The sequence below is a fragment of the Remersonia thermophila genome, chromosome 5 (genome assembly GCF_042764415.1).
Source record: "Remersonia thermophila strain ATCC 22073 chromosome 5, whole genome shotgun sequence".
Taxonomy (NCBI): Eukaryota; Fungi; Ascomycota; class Sordariomycetes; order Sordariales; family Chaetomiaceae; genus Remersonia; species Remersonia thermophila.
This window is the reverse complement of record NC_092221.1, coordinates 2,328,069-2,347,123: the sequence shown is the minus strand read 5'-3', so window position 1 is coordinate 2,347,123 and position 19,055 is coordinate 2,328,069. Positions and strand designations below refer to the sequence as shown.

The 19,055-nt window shown below is 61.0% G+C and overlaps 7 protein-coding genes across 7 annotated transcripts; 3 read left to right on the top strand and 4 right to left on the bottom strand.

The window, feature by feature from the left end:
- Positions 1-853: 853 nt before the first annotated feature.
- Positions 854-2,590, bottom strand: VTJ83DRAFT_5868 (uncharacterized protein; the record flags this gene model as incomplete). The annotated part of the gene is made up of 3 exons (XM_071012515.1): positions 854-1,071; positions 1,138-1,942; positions 2,003-2,590. 3 exons carry the CDS (start codon positions 2,588-2,590, stop codon positions 854-856), a joined length of 1,611 nt encoding a protein of 536 aa, XP_070865243.1.
- Positions 2,591-3,435: 845 nt separating this feature from the next.
- VTJ83DRAFT_5867 (uncharacterized protein) lies at positions 3,436-4,308 on the top strand (the record flags this gene model as incomplete). Its single annotated transcript, XM_071012514.1, has 2 exons — positions 3,436-3,438; positions 3,511-4,308. 2 exons carry the CDS (start codon positions 3,436-3,438, stop codon positions 4,306-4,308), a joined length of 801 nt encoding a protein of 266 aa, XP_070865242.1.
- Positions 4,309-5,305: 997 nt separating this feature from the next.
- VTJ83DRAFT_5866 (uncharacterized protein) lies at positions 5,306-9,801 on the top strand (the record flags this gene model as incomplete). Its single annotated transcript, XM_071012513.1, has 3 exons — positions 5,306-5,309; positions 5,669-5,911; positions 5,981-9,801. The coding sequence occupies 3 exons, from the start codon at positions 5,306-5,308 to the stop codon at positions 9,799-9,801; spliced, it is 4,068 nt and encodes a 1,355-aa protein (XP_070865241.1).
- Positions 9,802-10,718: 917 nt separating this feature from the next.
- Positions 10,719-11,340, bottom strand: VTJ83DRAFT_5865 (uncharacterized protein; the record flags this gene model as incomplete). Its single annotated transcript, XM_071012512.1, has 3 exons — positions 10,719-10,786; positions 10,998-11,100; positions 11,191-11,340. 3 exons carry the CDS (start codon positions 11,338-11,340, stop codon positions 10,719-10,721), a joined length of 321 nt encoding a protein of 106 aa, XP_070865240.1.
- Positions 11,341-12,793: 1,453 nt separating this feature from the next.
- VTJ83DRAFT_5864 (uncharacterized protein) lies at positions 12,794-13,849 on the top strand (the record flags this gene model as incomplete). Its single annotated transcript, XM_071012511.1, has 1 exon — positions 12,794-13,849. The coding sequence occupies one exon, from the start codon at positions 12,794-12,796 to the stop codon at positions 13,847-13,849; it is 1,056 nt and encodes a 351-aa protein (XP_070865239.1).
- An 886-nt stretch (positions 13,850-14,735) lies between these two features.
- VTJ83DRAFT_5863 (uncharacterized protein) lies at positions 14,736-15,440 on the bottom strand (the record flags this gene model as incomplete). The annotated part of the gene is made up of 2 exons (XM_071012510.1): positions 14,736-15,322; positions 15,407-15,440. 2 exons carry the CDS (start codon positions 15,438-15,440, stop codon positions 14,736-14,738), a joined length of 621 nt encoding a protein of 206 aa, XP_070865238.1.
- Positions 15,441-16,065: 625 nt separating this feature from the next.
- On the bottom strand, positions 16,066-18,417 carry VTJ83DRAFT_5862 (uncharacterized protein; the record flags this gene model as incomplete). The annotated part of the gene is made up of 1 exon (XM_071012509.1): positions 16,066-18,417. One exon carries the CDS (start codon positions 18,415-18,417, stop codon positions 16,066-16,068), a length of 2,352 nt encoding a protein of 783 aa, XP_070865237.1.
- Between the last annotated feature and the right edge of the window lie 638 nt (positions 18,418-19,055).

Here is a 19,055-nt window from a genome sequence, read left to right as displayed (position 1 = left end):
CTTCTTGACCTACATACGTGGACGTAGGTAGGTAAGGTAGCGTAGGACTTTCAGCGCTGCTGCGAGATGTTGCATGCAAAGGAGAGGAATGGCTCGGCCGCTGCCAAACACCAAACCCAGCAGGTGGGTTGGATGTGGGTCTTCGGGATCAGGCTGGGCTCCCAGCTCTTTCCCAGCTGAGCGCTAGGGTCCCACCTTGGCCCGCCAGGGCCTTTCTCGGAATCCCAACCACCTCCCTGCCCGCGTCGATCCGGCCGGCCCCAAGGTCTGCAGCTTGCTCGTCGTCCCCGCTGCCAAGGCCCTATTTCAGGGGCAGGCGAAGTGAGGAAAATACTGGAAGCTCTTGTTTGGGCTTGGACTACGCCAGGGTGAGAGATTGACTTCATTCAACACCCTGACTTTACCTGCATGGCACCATGGCGATGGGAAACGCGCCGCCAGGGAACTGGATCCATGTTCCAGGGCCACCTCTGCGGCTTGTTGTGGATGCTGTTGGCGAGCGGCTTGGGTGTTGGGCCAACCTCATGCAGCAACATGACAGAGAGTCAGTGGACCACGGGCTCCATGTGCGCCGAAGTCGCAAGGCTGGGGCGCACGAAAGATCCGGCTTCATTTAGCTAACTAGTTAACGTTACCTATCTTCTGCTGGCACGCGTTCGGCTCTTTTTCGATCGTGAATCCAACCCCTATCTGCAATGCCCGGAGTCCATGGCAATCTCCCAGGAAACCAAGAAACGCCGTTCGCCATAACTAACCTCAGATATGAAAGAATAAAAAAAAACAACCAATCCAGCTTTTATCAGTACCTGACATCCAAACCATGCTGCATGCTGCATGCTGCACATGCCGCCCCTTACCGCCTCCTCCGCCGGAGGTCATTCCCATGCCTCGATGGCTGTTCCCACAACGGCCCTTCGATGCCGTTATTCCCCAGGAGGAAGTCGCCGAGGTATTTGAGCACGCTGAGCATCTCTTCTCCCGTCGGAACGATCTGGTCGCTCGGGAGCAAAAATCCATAACTCCCCGTGTCTCGCACCTTGATCTGATAGCTGTACCGCGTCTTGATATGGTCTACGCAAGAGAACAGCACGTCAGCCCGCGTCAAATCATCCAACGAGAGGAAAGGAGGATACATACGATAAAACCAATCAATGGCCGCGCCACCGCTCGCCTCGACACGCGTTTGCGCGTTGTCCGCGCCGTACGCCTGCGCGACGGCCCCTTCGCATGCCGAGGACACTGTATATGCCTCTCCGCTGGATAACCGGATGGCCTTGGCAAGGCCCACGGCCAGCTCCACGAGGTTCTCAAAGTTGGGCGGGTCGACCGAGCAGGTGTAGGCGTAGGGGTAGAGAATCTGCTGCGAGTACGAGTGGAGGTCGAGCAACGCCACAAACTGGGCTCCGTTGACTGTTTCTCTCTTCACCCACTTGGCCAGCCGGTATGCCTCGGTGGCTTGGAACGGCTTCTCTCCGCCGTAGCTCTCGGAACAGGGGTCGGTCTCGCGGCCGGCCACGTCCCAGCCGTAGCCAAACGCGTGATCGAGGTCGATTCCGCGGCAAGGGCGGACCTTGGTCAGCTGCCTGGACTTGCGCCAGAGGCGGTCTGTTTGCCAGGTGTACTCGTAGCCGTCCGGATTGACGACGGGGATGAAGACCAGGTCAAACTCTTTGAGGAGCTTGGTGATCAGGTTCTCGTTGTCGTACAGAGTAATGACCGACCACAAGAGGTAGTTCACCGAGCTTGTCGAGATCCATTCGCGGCCATGGACGCCTCCCGTGATGAGAATCGTCTTCCGGGGGTTGTTCGGATCTGAAGCACCGGCCTTGGCGCCCACGCGAAGCGCGTAGATGTCTCTTTTCTCGGACGACTTGCCAATGCTGGTCATGTTCACAATAGAAGGGAACATGGCCTCCAACAGACGCAGCCAGCTCTCGATGACCTAGGAGCGGGGGGTCAGCGTGGGAAGGCACCCGGAACGGAACCATCGGTCGAATCCTACCGGCAGCGGCTGATAATTGTGAAAGAAAACGTCCCCAACGCCGTCCACCGGCCTTCTCGATCTGGCGGCCTTTGCAAACGTCGACTCGAGGTCATACTCCGGCGATGTCGACGGGAAGGTCGCCCACACCGCGTCCGCGACGTCCGGGATCAGGATCGACGGCTCCAGCGATTTGGGCAGCAGCGTAAGAAGAGCCTTCACGTCGTCCTTGTCGAGACGGATGTCCACAAACTCCGGCGTGAAGGCCCAGACGTCCAGAACCATCTGCTCGGTCGCCCGCGCCAGAGCTCCCTCCTCTTCTGAGCTGGTGACGTTGAAGCGGATCACGACGTCGTTGCGATACCGAGACTGTATCGCGGCGGCCGGCGCTTGGGCCTTTGCCTTGCACGACGGCTTGCCAAAGACCACCTCGACGGCGCTGTCACGGAGCCATTTCAGGAACGGGAACACGACCGGGCCGGACCGCTCGGCGGGCGCGGCGTCCGGGCGGAGCTGGGATTGGGGGAGGCCGGCGCAGCTCGACGTCGGCAGCAGGGCGAAAGCAAGCGCCAGGGCGGCGGGCGCTGTGGATCGGGTTGATATCCGCATCGTTGATGATTCTCTAGCACTCGATGTCGAAGCCCATGGGCGTTGCAGAGCCTCGAGATTGGTTGAAAGGGAAGGTGACGTTTATGGTCGCCAGCTGGGAACTGTGGCTGTGGGGCCGACTGTGTGCCACGCCCCACATGAGACGCGACATCATGCCTGCCAAGACTTCGCAATGCAGCCCGCACGATTTGGTTCCTGGCGTCTCCACACGTGATCGTTGTTCGCTTGGGACCTCAAAGCTCTATTATTATTCTAGTACAAGCAGGGCTTCCGTGCCAGGCACGCGGATTGGCCATGAGCTGCGCCGACAGTTTGGATCTCTGCTGGATTTTTCCAGGTGCCGAGGAGCTTGGCGGCCAACGGCGCTTCACCAAGTATGTACATACATGCGGTGGCAGAGAGAACCACGTCCGCTCCGTGGAATCCGAGAGAGTCCGCCTCTCCGACATCCAGGCCGGCTGAGCAACGGCGGGTCACCCCGCATGCGAGTCGGCAAATGTCGTGCTGCTCGGGAAACCATCAGGCTTTGCATCATCAATACGACACCGACGCATTACACAGGCTCTCTTTGACGTACCTATGGTACTCGTTAAGTACGAGTGAATGACTTTGTAAATCATGTCTTTCGGCGACCGTGTCAGGGCACTCCTCGATAGTTACCTATGCGAACTGCATGTTGCTCCTGAAGGCGTCCAAGGGCGGCGAGCCCGAGAGCGCTTCACCCACCCGTCACAACAAGCATGGGCGCTCCAAGTTGCAAAAGTCCCTTGGACGAGACCGTTCCTTGATCAAACAGACGTACTCCTTGCGGCTCTCGGAGTCGGGCAGCCGTTTGAGCAAAGGAGATGGTAGGTCATGCTGGGATGGAGCCACTGGACGCACCGTCAACACTCGCTCGCTAACAACAATGCTGCATAGCCCGGTCCCTCCGGTCCCTGGATCGGATTCTGAAACGGCTGAGAGACGCCATCGCAAACCTGCTCCGTCTCTCCAGCAAGGGGAATGGAGTGGATTTGGACTATAGCTCGCTCATGACGCTGTCCAATGCCTCGAGGGTTGACGCAATCCGATCCATTGATGCTCTTTCCCGTCGTCTAGCACCTTCTTCATCCTCATCCCGATCCCGGGTTTCCTTCACACCTCCCAGTGCCTCGTCCAGAGCATTCACCACCAAGCATGCTGTGGAACCCGATTCATCACGACGCCGGAGAAAACCGTCGCTGACTGCAGTTACTCCGGACCCGTCGAAAACAGCCCCGCCAGAACATTGGGAGGGCATCCAACAGGCCAGCGCTCCCGGGAAAGAAAAGAGCACGAGAGGTAGGAAAAGGGCAAGCTCCCATAGGAAGCATCACAGGACCCGAGACGCCGAGAGACCGCCGCCGCCGTCACAAACGCCACAGAGCAGCCCTCAGGAGCGGGTCTCCAAGGCTGTACAAGTAGTTTCAACAAGGCCAAGGAGTCCGCCACCCGCACAGAGCATCTCGGCCGCAAACAGAATATCCGTCATGTCGTTCTCGTCCGACAGCACGAAGCTGGGTGAAATTCCGGAACGAAAATGGCGATCGGCCATGGGAAATCCGAGGCCGGGTGGCGAAGATGGACAAGACTGCTATGACATACGCCCTGTGTTTCCGCTCACGCCATATTACACCGTGGAAATCAAGGAGCGGAGGGTTTTCGCTGGGTTCTTTCGTCGGAGGAGGTCACAGAGTTGAACCAACTCCTGAGATGCATCGCGCGGATATCGCGGATATCATGATGCGGATATGATCATTTCTTACGGGTCTCTTGGGACAAAGCGGGTTCTCGGACTCCTAGTCCATTTACAGAGTGTTGCAACTTGCAACCGTTGGGAACGCAAATGCACCGGTTCTCGGAATGTGTAGCATGCTTGGTTGCAGTTGGTTGCCGTGGTTGCTGCGAATCGAGTCGACAAAAACGGGGTCTAACATTGAACGCTGAGATGGTGGGGGGGGGGGGTTGTGCGTGATAGGAGCATGGCTGAGATTCAAGCAAGGCTTGGGTTGGGGCGGAAACCCCAACGGGCCTCATTGGTGTCAAAAACATCGGCCGAACGAATGGGACAACAGCGAATGTTATGTTGCTCATGGCGCGACATGGAATGACCATTCAAAAACGCATCAGGTACGGTAAGCCGGGAGGAAGGCAAGGTACCCGAGGAGGGCGGGGAGGGGGGCGGAGGGAGGGATGGTTGCCTGAGATGAGTTGAGCCCGGCCGGGATCAGCGTTTTTGCGGGGTATAAATAGGAGACCGGTATCCCCCGGCAACGTTGATGCTTTCCATCCAGGCTTCTCTCCAAACCAAGTCCCAGAAGCCTCGACGTACGAGGGCTCATCCGGGAGGCAAAGGGAGCCTCGAAAGTTGAGAACTTGTCCTGCGGCACTTGTGCGGTAAGAAAGGTCAGGCCGGGTTCCGCCCGAAGCTGGGTCCGTGGCTTGGCGCCTCCGCGCAGATGAAGCACGGGCCAAGACGGGACAGAAGGCCCCACCCAACCCGTCTGCGAGCCCCACACCGCCCCAAGCTCGCGTCCATGCACGGGTTCCGTCTCAACCGCAACCTGACCTAACGCCAACTGCCAAGAACGCGTGAACGGCGCCCCACCCGATCACCACCTGGGCTCCCTCCCGAAGAAGCAATCTCGAACCTACCTACACAGTCCGCACGGCAGCCATGCCGTGACAGCCAAAGCAATGGGTACGTGGGCCATGGATGGTGGAAATAAGCTGCCTGTAACAAGTTCACCTTCGTTCCTCTCTTGCCTCTCCTCCAATTTCTTCCCGGCGATGAGGTGTCTCGGAACGCGGCCGCTTCCCTAGCCCTCCCCTGTTGTGCCGCGAACCGAGACCCACAGACGCGCCCATTCCAGACGCGCCCTGCCCTGAGAATGTAAACCACCTCCAGCCTCCCGAAGAACCCTGGCCACGCTGGCGCCAGGCATTCTCTCACCCACTCCATCCCACAACTCTAATCTCCCTATCTGGCGTTCACAATCCCCTCCCCATTCTCACAACCGCTCATTGGCGCTCCGACTGCCCTCTAACACGAAACGCCAGAGAGTGTGGTGTTTTTTTCCCCCAATCTTCGACGCCCGCCTTCGCCGACGATCCCGACCGCTTTTTCCCTCTTTGACGGCATCGGCATCGAGGGCACCAGCGCGAGCCCGTTGCGCGCCCTCCACCCGAGCCCCAACATGGCGACAGCGTCCAGCCCGTGGATGGCTCCCGCACAACCCCATCCTCCAGCCTCACAGCCCGCTGGTTCAGATGAATTGACCATGCAGTCGAGGCCAATGGGCCGTGAGTCTCCCTGACCGCTCCTCGCAGTGTTTGCCTTTGTCAATGCATCTAATCCCATCTCCCCAACAGTCAAGGTCCACTACTCATTCGACCGCGACAATCAGGTGCACTGCCTCGCTCGGTGGCCGCACATACTCCAGATCCAAACCGTGCCGCTCGACGAAAAGACCACCATCGGCGTCGTCGATCTCCGCACATGCTTGCAGGCGGTCGCCCAGAGCAGCCCCGAGCTGCTGAACCAACAAGAAAATGACTACAGCGTCTATGCTTACGACTACTCGGAGCCCGATGTGCCCCTGGTTGGGCAGGGCATGCTATCTTGGGCCATGGACCCCCAGCGCGGAGCCCAACAGCAACAGCTGGTCACGGGACGCGTGACCCGAAATCTCCTCGCATTGTTGAACAGCGGGAGCCGTGACACCCTCGAGGTCAAGTTGAAGTTTGCGGCGGTTTCGAGGATGCCGATCCGCTCCGACTGCCCCCCGGCAGAACCGACCAGCGCGCCAAGGATAGCGCCCATTTCCAACGAGACGGCCTCTGAATGGAACTCCTTTCTCCAGTCCAACCCGATGATGGGACACACCGGGAACACCAGCACGGTCTCTTCACCGGCGCTGCCGCCAGCGCAGCTGAGCCAGTACGCCACATCGTCCTTCGTTGAGAATAGGCCCGTCGAGATGCGGAGCGAAGGCTACCCTCCCCAGCAGCCGTCGCTGTCGCAGCAGCAGCAGCCGCCGCCGCCGCGACCGGGAAGCATACCGCCTCCCAACTCCTTCCCGCCAGTTCCGATCGCGCCAGCGAGCAGGGCGGGGAGCGTCGCACCGATACCGCCGAGGCCGCAGAGCTCTGCAAGCAATGCCCCGATCGCCGCAGGCCCGTCGGCCCGGCCAACCCCAGAGCCGGCGCCTCAGCCACGCTCATCTCGGCCTGGGTCGAGATCCCGGAGCAAGCAGCCAACCGGCAGGCCTCGCGGTCGGCCCAGGAAGCGGCCCGTGGAAACCGGAAACACATCGGCGGTCGAGGAAGCCACCGATGCCGACGAAGCGGCGCCGCCAAAGAAAAGGGCCATGGTCACGAGGACCGAGTACAGCCCCATCGCCCCGTTCGGGGCGGCCCCGGAGTCCTTGAGGGTGGCTGCGAGCACATCCGGTTCGCTGCGCACCATGAGGCCAGTGGGGGCCGGGGTGGAGGGACCGGCTGCCAATCACCTCCAGGACGTCCCGCGAGCGCCTACTCCGATCCCCGACCGCCAGCTGCTGCCCCGGAAGAGGGCGGTGGACCTCTCGAGGACGGAATCCATGATGAGCATGGACCAATCGATCGCCAGCACGCCGCCGATGGTCCAGAACCTGGCCCAAGACGCAAGATCGCCTGCTCCTTCCAACGCCCAGTCGCCTGACCACGGCTACTCGCCCGAGGATAGCACCGGGGATCTGAACTCGTCCCCGCCGGTACCGCGGACAGCTGCGTACCTACGTTCGAGCCCTCCCGCGTCCAGCCCGACCTTGCCTACCCTCTCGATGCCGCCCTTGGATTCGGGGTTCATGAGCGGCGGCCTCGAGGACATGTTCGACGATGAGGATCTGCTGCAGGGTCTCTCGAGGGATACCACTCAGGAACAGTCGCTCCCTGCTCCGTCCCCTCCCGTGCTAACGAAGCCCAGCGCGTGCAAAAACGCTCGCCGCCAACAGCGCGCCACATTCCCTTTCCACGAGGTGAACCCTGGCCCGCCGGAACTGCTGCCAACCAAGAGCATCTACAACCCGACAGGGAAGCTCAAGGCGCTAAGCAGGCAGGCCTCTGTGACGACACCGCAGTCGATGCTCGAGAAGCCGCCGACCCGGCCTCTGACCGGCTCAGACGCCGCCCCAACCCCGGCCATGTCGGAGCCCGAACTCACGCCCTATCACCAAGAGACGCCGGCTTATGACCAAAGCCAAAGCCAAAGCCAACCGCAACCACAAGTCACCCCCGGCCCCGACGCGTCCCTGGAGAGTGCCGCTTCTCAGAACGTGCCTCCACCGGCGCCTGAGCCCCTCCAGACGGCTCCCCAGAATGGGCATGCCGAGCCCTCTGCTCAGCAGCCTCTCCCGGTGCCGGCACGGCCGCTGCCTATCCCACAGCGTCCCGAACCAGAGCCGGCGTTGCAATGCGACGGCTTGCCGGCAGCAGGGCCGTCCTCGCGGCCGGCATCGCAGGGTCGCCCGACCTCGGGCGCGGCGATGCCGACGGCGCCAGCTCGGGAGCCGGCAACCGAGAGCCTCCTCACGCTGCCTCAGATCCCCGCTACCGAGCCGCCTTGCCCCCCCAGCGACCCGGACCCTCCTCGGTACAGCAAAAACTTTGTCAAAAAGCAGTCCATCAAGGAGAAGCTGCAGAGCGCCATCGAGAAGGGCGACCCGCCTCCGTTCTGCAGCAACTGCGGTGCCATCGAGACGCCCACGTGGCGCAAGATCTGGACGCAGGACCACGAAGGCGTCCCTGGCTTCCATGAGTTCTCGGACAAGCCGGGATGCGTCACCATGATTGAGGTCCTTGAGCGGGACGAAAACGAGCAGCCGTCTAGGTACAGGATGGTCAAGAAGAACCTTGGCCCGATGGACGACAAGAAGAAGTGGATAGAGACTCTGCTGTGCAATCCTTGCGGCATCTGGCTGGGCAAGTTCAAGGTCCATCGGCCTCCTGACCGATGGGACAAGGACGCGGCCCGGCTCAACCAACCCCGCAAGAAGAAGGCCGGCAACTCCAAATCCAAGAAGTCGCGGGCAAAGAGCGAGGCGCCTCCAAATCCGACGTCCGAGGCCTATCTTACCACGGACCCGTTCGGACCGCTCGACAGCGACCTGCCAACGGGGAACGGCATGCAGATGCCGCCACAAGGCCCTGTCCAGACCGAAGCGAATCCTTTAAACTTCCAGAGCTCCCCAAGACAACGCCTCCTGGGCTCCACGCACTCGAGGGGTAGCGGAACCGCCGACAGTCCCGTCCGAGTCGACGACGAGCTCGGGACGACCCGGCGGCTTTTGTTCCCGTCGCCCAGGAGAGATGGGGTGCCCAAGACTCTTGGGGAGCTCCACTTCAACAGCACCCCGACCCCCGCGGCCCCGCAGGACGGCGCGAAGCAGGCACGAGGAAAAGAGAACGATGCTCACCCGGAGCGTCCCGGCACCCCGGTTGCCGACGATCTCGAGCAGGAGCTCTTTGGCACTCCTCCGAAGCGGCCCTCGACCCCGCCGCCCAAGCCCGCGGTCCATCCGTTCAAGACGCCCACGCGGCCGACGCCCAGCCACCGCCCGATCACTAGGAGCATCTCGCGGTCGATCCGCTCCGGCATGCCTAATAAGTCGCCCAGCCAGCTGCTCGCCGCTCACCTGCTCCAGCAAACGCCCACCAAGACCCCGCGCTCAGCAAGCGGCCAGTACCTCCACCCGGGCAGCGCAAGCAAGCGCCGCACGCCGCGCCACAGCGGCGGTGGCGGTGGCGGCCACGACGGGCATTTCATGGACGCCAGCGATCCCAACCACCTCATGATGCACTTTGACTCGCCCTTCACGGCGACGCTGAACCAGCTGCTTAGCGAGGCCAACGACTTCATTGGCGGCTCGCCCTCCCGGCAAGTGCATGGCCACGATGGCCTGGATCTGAGCGGCCTCGACATGGATCGCGAGTTTGGCAACTTTCTCAGCACGGATCTCGTCATGCCCAGCAGCCCGCCGGTGGTTCGCGGCGGGAGCGGGAGCGGGCGAGGGCGCGGCAAGCGCCTTGGCGCCGAGCAGTTTGGCGGCGCGCTTGAGCAGCAGCAACAGCAGGGGCAGCAGCACGAGGACGAGGAGGAGATGTGGGCAAGGCACCTCGCGGGGAATGTGGAGGAGAAAGAGAGGAGGATATAAAGGTTTTTCTCATTTTTTTTTTTTTAGCCCTTGTGCACGGGTTACGGGGTCAACAGGTGGATGCGGGTTTGTAGAGCATAAAGAGGAGCATGGAGATGCCATGTTTTGAGCTCGGTGAAGCTCCCACGTGTCACGGGTATCGCGGGCGGGATGGTTCATCGGTTACGGGGCATCAGCGTTGTTTGCTTGTATCGCGATTGCTCACGCGGGTCATGGATGTGTCTCCGCTGTGTCTTGACGACGTTGTTTTCCTTTCTGTTATTCTCTCGAGGGCAGAGATGATGATGGGCTTGGAGCCCGGCCATTGCCTAGGCAGTAATACACAAATGACATGATGTACAAGAAGCCAGCGGGAATTGGCCGCCGTCTTGTCCAAGGAATGGATGCAATAAAATGGCTACCTATTCACGGTTCTATTCCTTTGCGGCCTGGTTGCTTGGCCCAGGACATCCTCTACTTTTCCCCATGTGAAATTTCAGGCGGCATTCTTGTTGATTGGGACGGCCGCTGTGACATGCATCCTGCAGGCACAGACTGGGGGTCCAAGATGTGGATCGTCGCCGACCATGCCCAAGGTAGGCATGAGCAGAAGGTTGCCGAGAGGCAGGATCCCGTCGCCGCCTGCTCGCGGCCTACCCAACCCCTCGCATTCCTCATCCGTATGTTTCATGCCCTGCCCGAGACAAAAAGAAGATGCTTGTTTGGTTTGTGGTCACGGAGGGATGAGGTTCGGTTCGGTCCAGCAATCAGCTCCATCCCTTCCCACACCCTGCGCTTGCCACCAGGCTTCGTCTTAACAGCGCGGGCTAGTAAGGACCGCTCGGATATTGTCCCGCGGCGTTGGCCTTTGCCTTGCCAGCGGTCAAGTCCTGCGCTACCCCAAACTCTCCCCGGCTTGGCCTTCGTGCGGCCGCTCCTCAGTCGTAGTGGAAGAGGGATGGGTGTTGGTGGGAAATCTCAACGACCTTGTTGGCCAGGCTGTAGTCTATATTGCGCGGTTAGTCGTGCAATGACATGGATCATACGTAGAAGACAAGATGGAGGAGGAAGGGGAGGGGGGGAGAGGGGGGAAAGGCGGCCGGGGATCAGGGCGTCCGAGGACGTCCCATCTCCTCCTCGTCGTCCTCCTCCTTCTCGTCCATTTGCCACCCGAGAAAAGGTGTCGTCATCAGGAAATCATCTACCGGCGCACGTACCGACGTTTGTCCCCAGGTCGATCGAGTTGAGGACCTTGATGGAGAGATCGGGCTGTACCTTGCCGATGATCTGGACGCCGTTGTTCACCATGAGATGGGCCTCCTGCAGGGCCAACGGGGTGTAAGCAAGCTCGCATCGTTCCGACGGAAATTAGGGAAGACGAAGGGGGAAGAAAAGAAACATTGGACTCACGCGGTCCAGGTGGGCCGTGACGTTGCCGTCGGCATCGATCAGGGCCTCCTCGCCCCGGAGCTCGAGGACCTTGCCGACGATGGTGACATTCTTGCCCACGTAGTTGTTGAGGTAGACGGAGGTGACGCGCGGGCAGGCGATGGCTTCCATTGTGGAGCAAGCGGATGGCTATCGGCGGTTCGTTTCTCGTGTCCTCCTTGGTGGTAATCGGATATGCTCCTGAGGGTTGTGGGGAGGGGAGGGGGGGGGGGAACGTTGGAGGGAGGTGGCGGTCGAGCGATGGTTGGGTACGGTAGGTGGTTTGACCTGGCGGTGGGGTTGGTTGGACTTAGGAAACGCGATTCCTGCCGGCGCGAGACGCGCGTGTCGTGCCATTAAAGTTGCAGGTGGGGCTAGGCTCCCCCCCCCCCAAAGACCCGCTACGACCGATCAATGACCCGGATCCTGGTTGTCCTGTGGTCCACCTCTTACACCACCACCACCATCACCACCACCACCATCACCACCACCACCATCACCACCACCACCACCGCCTTCCTCCCTCGGGCACACGTTGCCCTCGACGGCCTCTTTGCCCTGAAGGTTTCTCGGCCATGCTTTGAGCAGCTTGAGGAGTGAAAAGAAAGTCATCTCTGTAAACAGTGTTGACTCATGAAAATATACATACATATATATATGTATATAACTAGGCAGACAATCAAAGAACTAATATGGAAGTGATAACCCTGATGGCTAACTACTGCCTCGAGCAGATGCGGTTTGAACAAAGTGTGTTCTACCTGTTCCGTGCCAACATGTGGTAGCTACGATCCTGCGCGGCTGGTGTATGGTGTTGTGACGTTGCTGTTAGCTACTTTCAGAGACTTCAAAGTGACTATTCAAGGATCACCTGGCCGAGGGAAGCGGAGCAGGGAAGTCTGCGGTGGGTGATCTTTGGTTGGTTTGAACGGACCACGGGAATCCCTCACGGTCCCTCTATGTATAAACAACAAATTAGGCATCTAGGTAGGCTGAAATGAGACGGCAAGGTTGGGTTTCGTTCTTCTGTTGAAGCGATCAGAACGAACCAGGCGGCCTGCTCACTCTGCTCGGAGGAGCTCCCCTGCTGTCGATCGCCCGCGGAGACAAGCATCCGACGTCCCGTCGCCGTAAACCCTCGCCCGGTCTTATCCGAGCTTTCTCCCAAGCGCAGAGCCAGCCTCCTCTCTTCACAACTTCGGACCGGCCTTTGCTCTGCGGTCCAGACCCAATGCGGGCGTCAAAACAAAGTCAACGGCCAGTCACCACCTGGCATTCATGGGACTACATTCTCAACATCTGGCCCCCCCTCCCCCGCTGGCTGGGTACATAGTTGATCTCGGGAGGCAAGCATGGACATCGGTAAATCGATTGAGCGCCGCGCTTCGCACAATCAAAATACTGGCTCTCCTTCGCTTGCTCATCCGCTCCCTTGATACTCCCCTCTTCTTCTCTCTTCCCGGGTACCTAGTCTTTCGTTTCTCCCGTCCCTTCCTCTCGTTTCAGGGGCCAACCTTCTCCCATTCCCTCGTTTTTCCTCAACGACCGTTCCGGAACCCATGTAATTCCTCCATCCACCAACCCAATGGACGGGCCCAGCGATGCCGATGTTAGCTTTGGGGAGTTCGTTCATTTTGAGGAATATCTTCGCGGCGACAGAGCTCTGGCTACCAGCATTGCTCCGCAGCCAGCGTTAGCAGCCTCTCTCCGCTTCGAGCAGCACGCCGAGCTTGCACCATTTCCAGGATCCGGATGGCGGGAGGAGGTCCGTCTCCTGGGGGACTCTCCGAGCGATTTCGGCTTCTTCTCGGGGTCCGAGTCGCACATGGAGCTAGACGACCCCTTTCCAAGCCCCCAGCTCGATGACGCCCACGCCGAGCCTGAGCTTGAGCTGGCGCTTGATTTTGAGCTCCAGCTCGATCAAACCCCTGGGGCTCACGATCCGTTTCACGAGCTGTGCCAAGAGCCAGAGCTGGATCCGGTCCTAGACCCCGTCCAAGACACAGATGAAGATCCATTCGACCGAGAGTCGGACCAGGACCTGGCCGGATCCTTGGAGCCAGAGCCGGTGCCCGATGATCCGGAATCGTGGGCAGGGACCCGGAGGAGAAGGACGACGCGACCCTGGCGAGCGGAGCCAGCCATGTCGGCGCAGCCAGGCCCCTCGGCGGGCCCAGCGACGAGCTCCGCCACGAAGCCGGGCCCCTCGTCCAGCAGGCCAGGACCGGCTCGCCAGAAGAAGCGCGGCGGCAAGCCCAGCCGGAAGGACCGCCTGCTCGAGCGGAACCGGGCCTCGGCGAAGCGGTACCGCGAAAAGAAGAAGCAGTGGATCGAGGACACCCAGAGCCGCGTGATCGAGCTGGAGGAGGAGATGGAGAGGAAAAGCGACGAGATCGCCGTCCTCAAGGAGGAGAGCTACCGGCTGCAGATGGAGCTGATGCAGCACGTGGCCTGCGGCGGACCCCGGATCCCCGCCCTCCTCGAGGACTTGAGGCTGCGGAGGCTGTCGGCTCCGGCCTCGACCTCGTACCGGATGTTCTCGTCGCTGCCGCTGCCGCTGGGCCCTGCGCTGGGGTGGCCGAGCCCGCCGTCGGATCTGGAGCCTGGGTCCGGCGTTGCAATGCCATCGGAGGCCTGTTGATGGGGACCCAGGAGAAAAAGACAGACATGAGCCAGCTTGGACGTTTGCGGCTGTTTTTGCGGTGGAGCGGTGGAGCGGTGGAGGAGCGTGTGGTCTCGAGTGCCGTGTTGAGAATTAGAATGCATTGAATCATGGGGAAAGCCATAACAATAACGCCTGCCCTCTCTTCCCTCCAAACGCACACTCTCTCTTGCATAGGTATTCGTTGACTCTCTCTTGCTTGGCACGAACAGAATGGGAGCGCAGTATAGCAGGGGCGGTATCTGGTACTAATACTACTACTATGGTTGATTCTCAGTCCCTAAACAAGAAATGTCCATCTCCCTTTTTCGTCCTTTTGTTACTCTTTTCCCATTTGGCGAGGCCGTGTCGTGTTGGGTATCTAGATAGGTGGAGAGAGGTAGCTGGGTCGCGCGCGATGTTAGCTAACCACGCGGCCTCCAACAGGCCTGTTTGAGACAGAAGGCCTTCTCCGGCTCGGGATGCGGTAGGGAGAGATGCCGGATCGTGAAGAGCAGCATTGGGTGCGGCCCACGCGACAGAAAGAAGCTGCCATTCTCGGCCCCCCCGGTCACCAAAACGCAAATCCCTGCCGAACGCTTTCCCTGGCGGAGATCTTTCCCTTCAAGGCACCGGAGCATGATGCTTTCGGTTGCAAGGGCCTCGTGTCTCCTCTCCGGATGCGGCCACCCACCCGTCCCCGTGATGCGTCCGATGGGTTCCATGAAATCGTTACGTCGTAAGGATAAACAGCCCGGGGCACTCCTCCCGCCATCCCGAAGCCGAGCTCGTAGCAAGCCTCCCTCGTGGCCGCAAGATGACGAGGAGAAGCTTTGGCAAGATCCGGCCTGGCAAGCACGGTATGCGCGCGGCACGCGGCTCCGCGCTAGAGAATCTCCTCCTCTTCCATGCTCGCGACCTGCGGCGGCGCCCCGACGACGCCGGCGTTGGCAGGAGCAGGGCCAGCCGCCTCCGCTCTCGCCTCCTTCTTTGCCTCCTTCTCCTTCTTCCCCTCCTCCTCCTCCTCGGCGCCGCCCATCTCCACGTTCCCGTCCTCGTCGGCGTAAAAGGCCTCCACCATGGCGTCCTCCTCCAGCTTGGCCAGCGCCTTGCGGCTCAGCTTGAGCTTCTCGGTCCGCTCAAACGCCTCGCGGTTGATGTCGTCCCAGGCCTTCTTGCGCGCGCTGATGACCTTGGCGTGGCCGATGCTCTTTTGCACCTTGACGGCCGTGCGGTCCATGACGGCCTCGGCGCGGTCCATGCTCTTGAGCTGCCGCCGGCGCGCGCGCGAGCTGAGCACCGCCTTGCGCCCGGACTTGGCCTTCTTGGTCACGCCGGCGGCGTGGTGGGCCGCGAGGACGGCCGGGCGCCGGTCGATCGAGCCGGGCGGCGGCTGGACATCCTTTAGGGACTTGTCCGTGTCGATGCCGGGCGAGGTCGCGCGCCGGGCGGCGCGGGAGTGTTTTGATGGGGCTGCGTGGATGCAAGGGTTAGATGGACATGCCGCCAAAAGGGCAACGAAGCAAGGTGTCATGTGCCAAAGGGCTCATTTCATACCTTTTTTCCCCTTGGTTATGGTACCCTTGGCCATGGTGTTGTTTGTGGTTGACCGATGGTATCAAAGCACGTCGTGGGCTTTCCGGCTCTGGGAAATTTCTTATCGATTTCTTGCTGGGTGGAGCCGAGACGTTGAATCTCCAGCCCCACCTGCCCGCAACGGAAGCCAAGGACAAGGGAGGCCGTCCCACATGTTCAACTCGGATAGGTATTATTACGTAGTAGAGAGGCTCACTCTCATCCGTTCTCCAACACCATGGTACCAGAGGAACACAAAGAATCTCCTGGAGAGTAAGAAGAGAAACCTGAGTATGCCATCGCTCGCCGAAAACTCCAAGCCCGCCCCGCTGTTGCATGAGCTATATGAAGCAGGATAACTCCTGTCCGACCCGTCTGTCCGCCTTCCAAAGCAAAGCAGAAACCGCGTGACCCATCCGTGCAGTCGTCGAAGAATCCCGTTGCCGTCTGTCCCGAGGGCCTTCTAAACCCATGCCGGCTACCGAAAGAAACACGAAAAACCTCCCTCCTATCCTGCCTGCCCCGCCCAAGCCAAGAACGCCATTCGCTATGCATGATACAGTACATCCCAGGGCTCACGCTCAACCGCGAATCCTCAAAACCCGCGGACCCTGTTCCAACCGTCGCTCTGCTGTGATCGCCTAAACCTCCGATATCTGCTCCCGTGACGGACTCGAGGACGAGATGGTGTCCCCCTGGATCTCATCTCCCATGGTAATGGGTGCCGTACCCTGAGCGTCATCCCGTGGCGTCGACGGGTCATCTTTGGGATCGGAGCTTTCCGCTGGTGCCTCAGGAGTCGATGCGGCGGCTTCTTGAGCCGCGGCGGCTCCGGGTCCTTGTTCCGAGTCGCCGGGGGCCACCTCGACGGCGGCAGCAGCCTCCGGGACAGGATCTGGCACGCGGCTGTCGAGGCACATCGGCTCGATGGGCTCCGTCGACTGCGAATCGGGTTGGGCCGCCGCAGGCTCGGTTTCTGCAGACGCAAGGACCGGCACGCCCGCATCTTGAGAGGCTTGCTGGGCCGCAGGGGCCTCCTCCGCGTCCGATACCAGGACCTGAGTGTGGTCCACGCAGTCGTAGAAGAGCATGAAGACGCCGCCCTGGGCGAGGACCGTCTGCTCGTCCACGAGATACGCATCCTCGTCGCTCAGCCTCCACCACCGAAACTTGGGCTCGTCGTGCCCGGCAGACACGCTGGGTGGTTCTTCGGCCTCGGTGACCGGGCTCGCCGGGCCGTCCGCGGCCGCGTGGCTCTTGTTGTCGTCCTCATCGATGCCCGAGTCCAGGTCGGCATCTGGATCTCGGCCATCTTCTTTCGCGGCCCTACGAGGGGCGCTGGGGACAGGGTGTCTCCTGTAGCAGACGTAGTGGCCGTTTTCGTGGTGTCCCTGGTGGGTGACCACCGCGCGCAGCTCGTAGATCGGACCCGCGACCCTGGACTGCCCCCGATCACCCGCCACCATGGACGCCTTGGGGTCGAGCGTCCACCGTTCCACGTCTTGCGCGGGAACAGACCCCTCTTTCGGCTCCGTCTTGCTCCCCAGACACCACGGCCCGAGGTCGAGAAGCATGGGGAACCGAACGGCGGCCGAGTTCTTGTACAGGTAGCCGGTGCGCTCGTCAAAGGCCGATCGGTTGATGTGAAACACGAGGCTCTGCGGGGGCCGCGCGAGGGCGACTTGTTTGGTCTTTGTCGCGCTGGCCCTCATCTTTGCCTGGATGTTGCACTTCTTGGTCAGGGTTGGCTCGTCGAACAGCTCGTCTTCGAGCGCCTCCTCGATGGCCTGGAGCCTCTGCTGGAGGTCGGGCTGCATCCCGGTGCGGGCGGCGACGGCGTTGACAAGATCGCGGCATAGCAGCAGGGTGCACTTGGGGCATTCGACGTTCTCGATGGGCTCGACCTTGGTGTAGTGGTCCAGCCGCTCGTAAAGGTCGTGTTCCGGGAGGTCGCCCAGCGTCAGCGTCAGGCAGTTGAAGGGGATCATGGTCAGCCCTTCGCAGTGCCCGCAGCGGACGCAGGCGACGCGCTGGGCGATCAGGCCCTCCAGAGGGTTCCTTGCCAGCCGAGGCTCCGGGGTGGAGCGAGCATGGCTGGCCATGCTGTGGTATCCGCTGTCGTTGCTGTCGTGGCTGTCGTTGCTGTGGTGGCTGTGGTGGCTGGCGCGGCTCACCGAGGAGTCGCTGTCGCTGCGCTCGGGCTCCAACGACGGGGAGCCCACGGACGCCCTCGACGCCTTGGCGATCTCGGTGTCGATCTGGTCGAGGAGCTTCGAGTAGTACTCCTGCGCATCTTGTTGCGTCCACGTGCTCATGTTCTTGAGGACCCTGGGGGTCCAGAGGGTCTTGCCCTCGCTCAGAGGGTTGGTGAGGTCGGCAATCAGCTCGCGGAGCGTGTCGACGGTTCGGGTGGGCGACGCGCCGGGGGCTTGCTGGAGCGAAACGGCGGAGAGATAGGCCGGCAGCAGCTCGAGGGACGCCAGGCCTTGGAGGATGCTGTTCTGGTAGCACGAGTTGTCATAGTTGCCCAGCCCGGGCGGCCTGCCGGCCGCAGCTCTGCTTCCCAGGGCGCCGGGCCGGCCGCCGAAACCCTTGCGGCCGGCCTGGGAGACGGAGCTCAGGATTCCGCGGCCGCTGTCCATGCCCAGGATCCTCCGCAGCGCATCGCTCTTGGCAGCTCGCGTCGGGACTTGCTTCTTCTGCATGACATTCGGAAACAAGGGAGGGTTGAGAAAGCTTTCGAGGGCGAACAGCAGTCGCGCCGGAACCAGGGTGACGAGGGCGTCCCAGAGGAGCTGAGGAAGCGAGGGCAGCGGGCGAAACCGGTGTGCCGTCTGGTACGCTATCGTGACGACAACGAGGGCGACGGTGAAGATGAAGCTGGGGTTCTCGAGCCGGTTCTTAAACTCCTGGACGTAATAATGGTGGGATGGAAAGTCGAGGCTACTGCGGGTGCTGAACTGGCTCGCAAGGCGCCTGGCGTCGGAGTTCATTGCTTCTCTCGCGGGGAACGGGGGACCGGTGGATCAACCTAGTGGCGGAACTCTAGGAACCAGGGCTGGGCCAGGTAACGAGCTGGGACGTTTCACGTTGCGAAAACTGCGAGAGGCCCAAAGGAAGCAAGCGTCCAAAATGCCATGCTGGTGCTAGAACGAGCTGGCTCAAACGCGTCACGCGTGCACGTGGGATGGAAGAGGACAGGGTGCAGAAGAATGGGTGTTGCGCTCGAACCCTTTGAAGGAAAAAAAAAATGTCAAAAAAGGGAGGATCGCAGGTGTCCTTGTTCATGTCTCCACATGCTGGAGCCATGGATGGGAACAGCTTGGCTTCTGCGTCGTGACGCAGCCATTGGCCGCCTGGACGGACCGATCCCACTCTCCAAGACACTTTGTTGTGGGGCCGCCGACCCTGGCTCTTGCGCTGCGAACGGTTGCGGCTTGGAAAGCAACGGCGCCAACAGATCGACCGACTACGGCGCCCAAGTGGGTAGGTTGCGGACAGTTACCTAGGTAAGGGACCTAGGTAGGTAGGTACTGCGTAGTATAGGGCAAGACGCGGGACCTGGATCCCGTCTTGGCCCGTACCTATGTAGATGCTTCCTGTCGCAAGACAATGCCTCCACAGTACGTAA